General features: G+C 50.2%; 1 protein-coding gene across 4 annotated transcripts; it reads left to right on the top strand.

The window, feature by feature from the left end:
• Positions 1 to 422: 422 nt before the first annotated feature.
• SP8 (Sp8 transcription factor) lies at positions 423 to 5,672 on the top strand. 4 transcript variants are annotated; one of them, XM_066353893.1, is made up of 3 exons: positions 423 to 508; positions 1,251 to 1,347; positions 1,503 to 5,672. In XM_066353893.1, exon 3 carries the CDS (start codon positions 1,536 to 1,538, stop codon positions 3,000 to 3,002), a length of 1,467 nt encoding a protein of 488 aa, XP_066209990.1. In that variant the 5' UTR covers positions 423 to 508; positions 1,251 to 1,347; positions 1,503 to 1,535; the 3' UTR covers positions 3,003 to 5,672. The 4 variants fall into 4 exon arrangements, with proteins under 4 accessions (XP_066209990.1, XP_066209988.1, XP_066209991.1 ...); XM_066353891.1 differs by lacking the exon at positions 1,251 to 1,347 and having other exon boundaries at positions 428 to 508; XM_066353894.1 differs by lacking the exon at positions 1,251 to 1,347 and having other exon boundaries at positions 496 to 508; positions 1,507 to 5,672.
• The last annotated feature ends 806 nt before the right edge of the window (positions 5,673 to 6,478 follow it).

Raw genomic sequence — 6,478 nt, forward strand, 5'->3', positions numbered from 1 at the left:
CTCTTTACCCTCTTTGTCACACGCAGTTACACTGTCACCCACCCTTCTCCTCCTCTGCATTGTCCCTCCCCTTGACCACAGTCACTGTTCCACTCACACACTCACATTCCCTATCCTCCTCCCCGATCTTCACCGTCTCCCAGCTTGGTCACACGCGCGCACAGTTACACTGCTACACACTCACACAGCCGCTTTGTAGCACACGCAGGCCCCGCGCCCCTCCCGCCGCCGCCTCCCCCTCCCCCTCCCCCTCCCCCGCGGCGGCCGCGGCGGCGCCGATGACCTCACGGCGCGCGCGCGGCGCGGCCCGGCGAGGCCGCAGATTGGCTGGCCGCGCCTCCGCGGCACTTCAAAGCCGGAGAGGGAGCTACAATAGTGGTGGAATGGGCGGAACTGATCATTGTATTGCACACCTCTAAAAAAAACACTGCCTCTGATTTATCAATATAAAAAAGATCCTCTGAGAGGAGGAGGGCACTTTTGTGTGATGGCAACTTCACTTCTAGGGGTGAGTCTCAGGATTTTCTCTTGCTGGTTTAATTAGTTTCCTTTTATTGCCGATCAGAGGGGGTTAAAGTCGCCCTGGCCAGGCCACGGGCTATCAGTCTCTATTGAGAGTTTTTTTTCCCCCCCTCTAAATACAAGTGAGTTTGGAGAAAAGAAAGAGGGGGAGAAAGGGGTGGGCAGAGTCACTCTTTTCAGCGCAGAAAAAGGTTCGAAGGGCATTTAGACAAGCCACCTCGCAGAGCCCGGCCGCTCCCTGCCCGGGGGACGTCCGCCCTGCCCATTTTACATGCGAAGATTTCGGGGGTAAAGAGACAAAATTTTTCTCCTGGGCAAACTGCAGACTTTCCCTCTTCCCCTTAAAAAAATCCCGCAACCAGCCTTGTCTTCCAGGTACGTTGAACCCATCTCACTTTTTTTTTTTTAACTGTCGTAGACAATTTAAAAAATTAAGAGAAAAGCAGGAAAAGCGAGCGAGCCAGCCTCGTAGTCTGACCTCTTTTGGCCTGGGAGACACAGCCGGGATGGGGTTTCTGGGAACCGGAACAGGATTTTCAAAGCTCTTTCTGGATTACAGGGGACGCGCTTTTAAAAGCCACCCAATGGTTTTCCCCCAGGCTTCTTGGCAAAGGAAACCTTTCTCCCTAATCTGGATTTTTGCTTGCTTGTTTGTTTCGAAGTGCCTGGGGCCTTCTATGCACGAGAGTGTTATTTTAGGTGAGAATATTTGTCAAACTCTTCTTTAGCATGGCGCTTTGCTCCCGAATCAGACGCCGGCAGCCAAACTTGTCCCCTCCCATAGAGTAGGAAGCAGCCGGGCGCCAGGGCTGTTGGGGGAGCCAGGTGAGTTGGTGGCGGCACGCCGCAACGAGAGATGGGGTGCTGTGGGCCGTTTTGAGGGCTACCGGAGATCTGATGCAGATTTCTTTCCTCCCTCCCCCACCTGGCCTTTGCCCACCTCCCTTCCCCCACCCCATTTCCTCTCCCCCTTCCCGCAGGAAGAACCGAGGTTGGGATCCACTCCTCTGGCCATGCTTGCTGCTACCTGTAATAAGATCGGCAGCCCCAGCCCGTCTCCCTCCTCCCTCTCGGACAGCTCCTCTTCCTTCGGCAAAGGCTTTCACCCCTGGAAACGCTCCTCGTCGTCCTCCTCCGGCAGCTGTAATGTAGTGGGTTCCAGCCTCTCAAGCTTCGGCGTGTCGGGGGCCTCCAGGAACGGCGGCTCGTCCTCGGCGGCGGCGGCCGCGGCGGCAGCTGCAGCGGCCGCGGCGGCCCTGGTGTCCGACTCGTTCAGCTGCGGCGGCTCGCCCGGCTCCAGCGCCTTCTCCCTGACCTCCAGCAGCGCCGCCGCGGCCGCTGCCGCCGCCGCGGCCGCCGCTTCCAGCTCGCCCTTTGCCAACGACTACTCGGTGTTCCAGGCCCCTGGCGTCTCGGGGGGCAGCGGCGGCGGGGGCGGCGGCGGCGGCGGCGGCTCTTCAGCGCACTCGCAGGACGCTTCCCACCAGCCCGTGTTCATCTCCAAGGTGCACACCTCGGTGGACGGGCTGCAGGGCATCTACCCGCGCGTGGGCATGGCGCATCCCTACGAGTCGTGGTTCAAGCCCTCGCACCCGGGCCTGGGCGCAGCCGGCGACGTGGGCTCGGCCGGCGCCTCCAGCTGGTGGGACGTGGGCGCGGGCTGGATCGACGTGCAGAACCCGAACGGCGCGGCGGCCTTGCCCGGCTCGCTGCACCCGGCCGCCGGGGGGCTCCAAACCTCGCTGCACTCGCCGCTCGGAGGCTACAACTCGGATTACTCAGGCCTGAGCCACTCCGCCTTCAGCAGCGGCGCCTCCTCGCACCTGCTCAGCCCCGCAGGGCAGCACCTCATGGACGGCTTCAAGCCGGTGCTGCCCGGCTCCTACCCGGACTCGGCCCCGTCGCCGCTGGCCGGCGCGGGGGGCTCCATGCTGAGCGCGGGGCCGTCGGCGCCGCTGGGGGGCTCCCCGCGCTCCTCCGCGCGCCGCTACTCGGGCCGCGCCACCTGCGACTGCCCCAACTGCCAGGAGGCGGAGCGGCTGGGCCCGGCGGGGGCGAGCCTGCGGCGCAAGGGCCTGCACAGCTGCCACATCCCCGGCTGCGGCAAGGTGTACGGCAAGACGTCGCACCTCAAGGCGCACCTGCGCTGGCACACGGGCGAGCGGCCCTTCGTGTGCAACTGGCTCTTCTGCGGGAAGCGCTTCACGCGATCCGACGAGCTGCAGCGGCACCTGCGGACCCACACGGGTGAGAAGCGCTTCGCCTGTCCGGTCTGCAACAAGCGCTTCATGCGCAGCGACCACCTCAGCAAGCACGTGAAGACTCACAGCGGCGGCAGCGGCGGCTCCGCCGGCTCCGGCAGCGGTGGCAAGAAGGGCAGCGACACCGACAGCGAGCACAGCGTCGCGGGCAGCCCGCCCTGCCACTCCCCGGAGCTGCTGCAGCCCCCGGAGCCCGGGCACCGCAATGGCCTGGAGTGACGCGCGCCCCGCGACTGGCCCTCCCCCTGGCCCCCTCCCGCCCGGCCCCGCTCCGTCTCGGGCTGCCCTGGCCCCAGCTGCAGCCTCTTTCTCCTGCTTACTGCTCGGCTCTCTGCCTCTGTTCCTCTTCTAACTCCCTCTGTGACTTAACTTAGTAAAGGGGGTATGGACATGTAAGTAACAAGTATTGCGGCCCCGGGCCCGGGCTTCCCTCTCCGCCCGGTTACACCGGCGGAGCCCCGCACAGCCTGCTGGCCTATCGTTTAGAAACAAGCGTCCCTGGAGGTAGAGTTGGGCAATTCCAGTGCCTGGGAGACCGGCCTCTGCCCAAGTGGAAGCAATTCGGTTGAGCAAGTTTGAGCAGCGCCGTGGGGAGGGCGAGGAGGAGGCCTGCGTGGGGCATCCCCGCCCGGGCAGCCACCGACTTGGTTCCAGAACAGCCCTGCGGGTGCCCGCCCTTCGCCAAGCTGGCGGCGCTTTGTGCGGGAGCCTGTCCGCACGGAGATCCGGAGTTTGCAGAGTCTAGCTCTCCCACGTCAGCTCTGCCTCTTTTTCTTTGTTCCCTGGGGTGGAACCGATGCAAATTTCAGCTAAAGGCAGTCTCGGTGAATCGCTGCATCAGCCTTCTTTCATCTTTATAACTTTTTTTTTTTTTTTTAACTAAAATCCTGAAGAAATAAAAAGGCATCCTTCCACTTGGTTTCCCGTCTAGATAGTTTTTCCTCTAGCAGTGAGCAAATCTTTCTTCCTGTTGAAACTGTGCTAATATTGATCCCAAAGTTATTTTGATCGCACTAACTTAACTTATGGGGTGGGGGTGGGGTGAGGGTAGGTGTCTTTCTTATGCAAAAATGCCCCTTTCCGGTGAGACCAGATTCACTATCTCCGTGTTTGTCCTTTTCTACCTCGTTTTTCACAACTCCCGAGCCTAATCTCCCCCCCCTCTTTTTTTTTTTTTTTTTTTTTTTTTTTTGGTAGTCCAGACATCAATTTGTATAGTACCCATTTCTGTAAATTCTTACAATTCATTGAAGATTCTTAGGGTGAAACTTTTTGTGTGTGATTTAAACTTATAAACAAGTGAAGAAGCTATCGTTTACTTCAGACGAGGCTGTAGTTTAAATGCCAAAAGAGGGAAAATAGGGGGGAAAAAAACTTTGTAAAATATATCTGAACCTAATGGTTTGTACAACTGGAGAATCGTTCTAGATTAGTTACCAATTAACTATAACCCCACCAGTGAATGGGTGTGAGGTGCAGTTGTCCAGGAGACGATTTTGTATAGTATTTTTCTTGTACATTACTTCCAGTAAATATTTGAAAATATATTGAAGTAAACTTGATTTTTTTTTTTTTTTTTATGTTACAAGATATTATTAAGAGTTATTGTTGCAGTTCTGATGAGCTGCGGGTTTTTTGAACTCACTTCTGGAGGTGCAGAGCCACAAATGCACTTTCGGGGCCTAGTTTTGCTCGAATATGAATTTAGATAGGTATCAAACTGTAACTAAAACAATATTTGATCAATGTGGGATGACATTTAATTTAATGGAGCATGTACTTATTTGCATTTGCTGGCAGTTCAGGCATAGTTAAAGTGAGAGTTTTCCTATATTTCATAACTGGGTTTGCCAAAACCCATGTATTAAATAAATTGTCCAAGTGAAACTCAACTAACTTTGGCCGTTGTGTATTTCCTGAAGGTAATATGTTAATTGTTAGTAAACACTCCTGACACTACATTTAAATGTTTGCAAATTCTGCAAACTAATTGCTCATTGTAATGTTGAAATAATTTGGATATTTCACATTGAAATGAAAGCCTTTCTCTGGAACATTTAGACTTGCATTTTAAATGCATGAAATGTAATTGATTTATTTGTAATATTTTAAATGGTATTAATAAACTCAGATAAAAGACTAGGCCAGTTAATTTGTATTTTCTTTTATTTTTAAACGATGGACATTTGGATTTTATTTTCAGTTAAATGTCTAATTTAAACAAAATATAATCCTGTTTTGTGCTAATATTTAAATACTTGCCTTTAATATTACTTAGATGGAATGATCTATTTGGCTAAACTGTTTTCTCTATTTACCAAGATCAAGATTATAGTATCTAAGAAATGTAATTAATTATTTACCAGTGGATTTAGCTCAAAGCATCAGGATTTACTGATCTCTTAAAATTTGGACTAACACACAAAACAATTCAAAGAAATTTTCTATTTTGCTTCCTTCTCACTCTCTAGAAGGAGTCAGGTTGATAGCATTTGGTATTTATAAGGGCAAGACTTACACTGAAAGATCAATACATCCAAAATAAAAACATGGATTCCGGGATAACTTTTGTTGTTAGGGGGTGGAGAAGGTCAAGCTAACAAAAGCTTGTTTTTGGCATTCCATGTCTTAGCTAAAGATTACGTAGAGGTAAATATCAGTAGTAGATTCCTGTTGAAATGAGTTATCTGTTCTTTTAAAGTCTCTAAACAGCCACCAAAGAAAAGGAAGGTTAAACCTTAATCTATTTACTAGGCTATTGTTCATAGGTGTCAATGATGCTAATAAAAAAATATTGTCTTGTTATGTCTAAGTGCATTTAAGCAACGGGTTCCTTGAGCCATACTTTGAAACATAAAAATTATACTTTAAATGTTGATTGCTGTTATATCAAACTATTTCACTATTAGATAAATATTATTTTGAATCAAATTGAATAAAAAGTTAGTGTGTTCAGATTCTTTTAAGTTTAGCTTCTTTTTTTCCTCATTTGCATTCTCCCCACCCTAAGTTCAGGCTTGATGTACCTCTCCAACTGAAAATCTTCCATTGAAATGTATATAAAGTAATCATTATCCATATAAACAGAAGTGAAAATACAGAGTGCTATGAATATTGTAAATTTAGAAGAAAAAATCAACTAAGGATAAAATTTTAGAATACTGGCAGTTGTCGCTTAAAGTAGCAGGCTGTCTTGGTTCTGTTTGTTGGCTATGCAGATATTTGAGACCTACAATCCCTTTGGTTTTAGAGAAGCAAGTTTGCTCTAATTCTTTGGTATATTATTGTTCTAAATAATGGTTTTAAAATGTAAAATAGTCTCTCTGTCACTTTCTTCCTAGGAATAACACACAGAACACAGTTTAAGTGTTGTTTCTTTTTTATTGAAAGTTGCAGTGCTGAGGAGGAAACGGTTCTGAAGGAGTTAAATGTAGGAGCAGGTAAGGAAAGCTGCTTAGTACATTTATAATCGTATCAGTTGCATTACCTGCAGCTCACATTTGATTTAAGAGGTGGATGATGACAGAGATTTTGTTGAGAATTTCTTTGGGGTGGTTGAAGGGGGAGAGATCTTTCTGAAGTGGAGATTGCAAACTTTCACTTTCTTCCTTCCGCTCCCGCTCTCCCTTCTAGCTTTGGTGAATTTTGTTGTGATGGTTACTGAGCAGTATTTCTAGATTCCTGTGCTGCAGCAT

The sequence above is a fragment of the Saccopteryx leptura genome, chromosome 12, assembly GCF_036850995.1.
Source record: "Saccopteryx leptura isolate mSacLep1 chromosome 12, mSacLep1_pri_phased_curated, whole genome shotgun sequence".
In the NCBI taxonomy this organism is placed as follows: domain Eukaryota; kingdom Metazoa; phylum Chordata; class Mammalia; order Chiroptera; family Emballonuridae; genus Saccopteryx; species Saccopteryx leptura.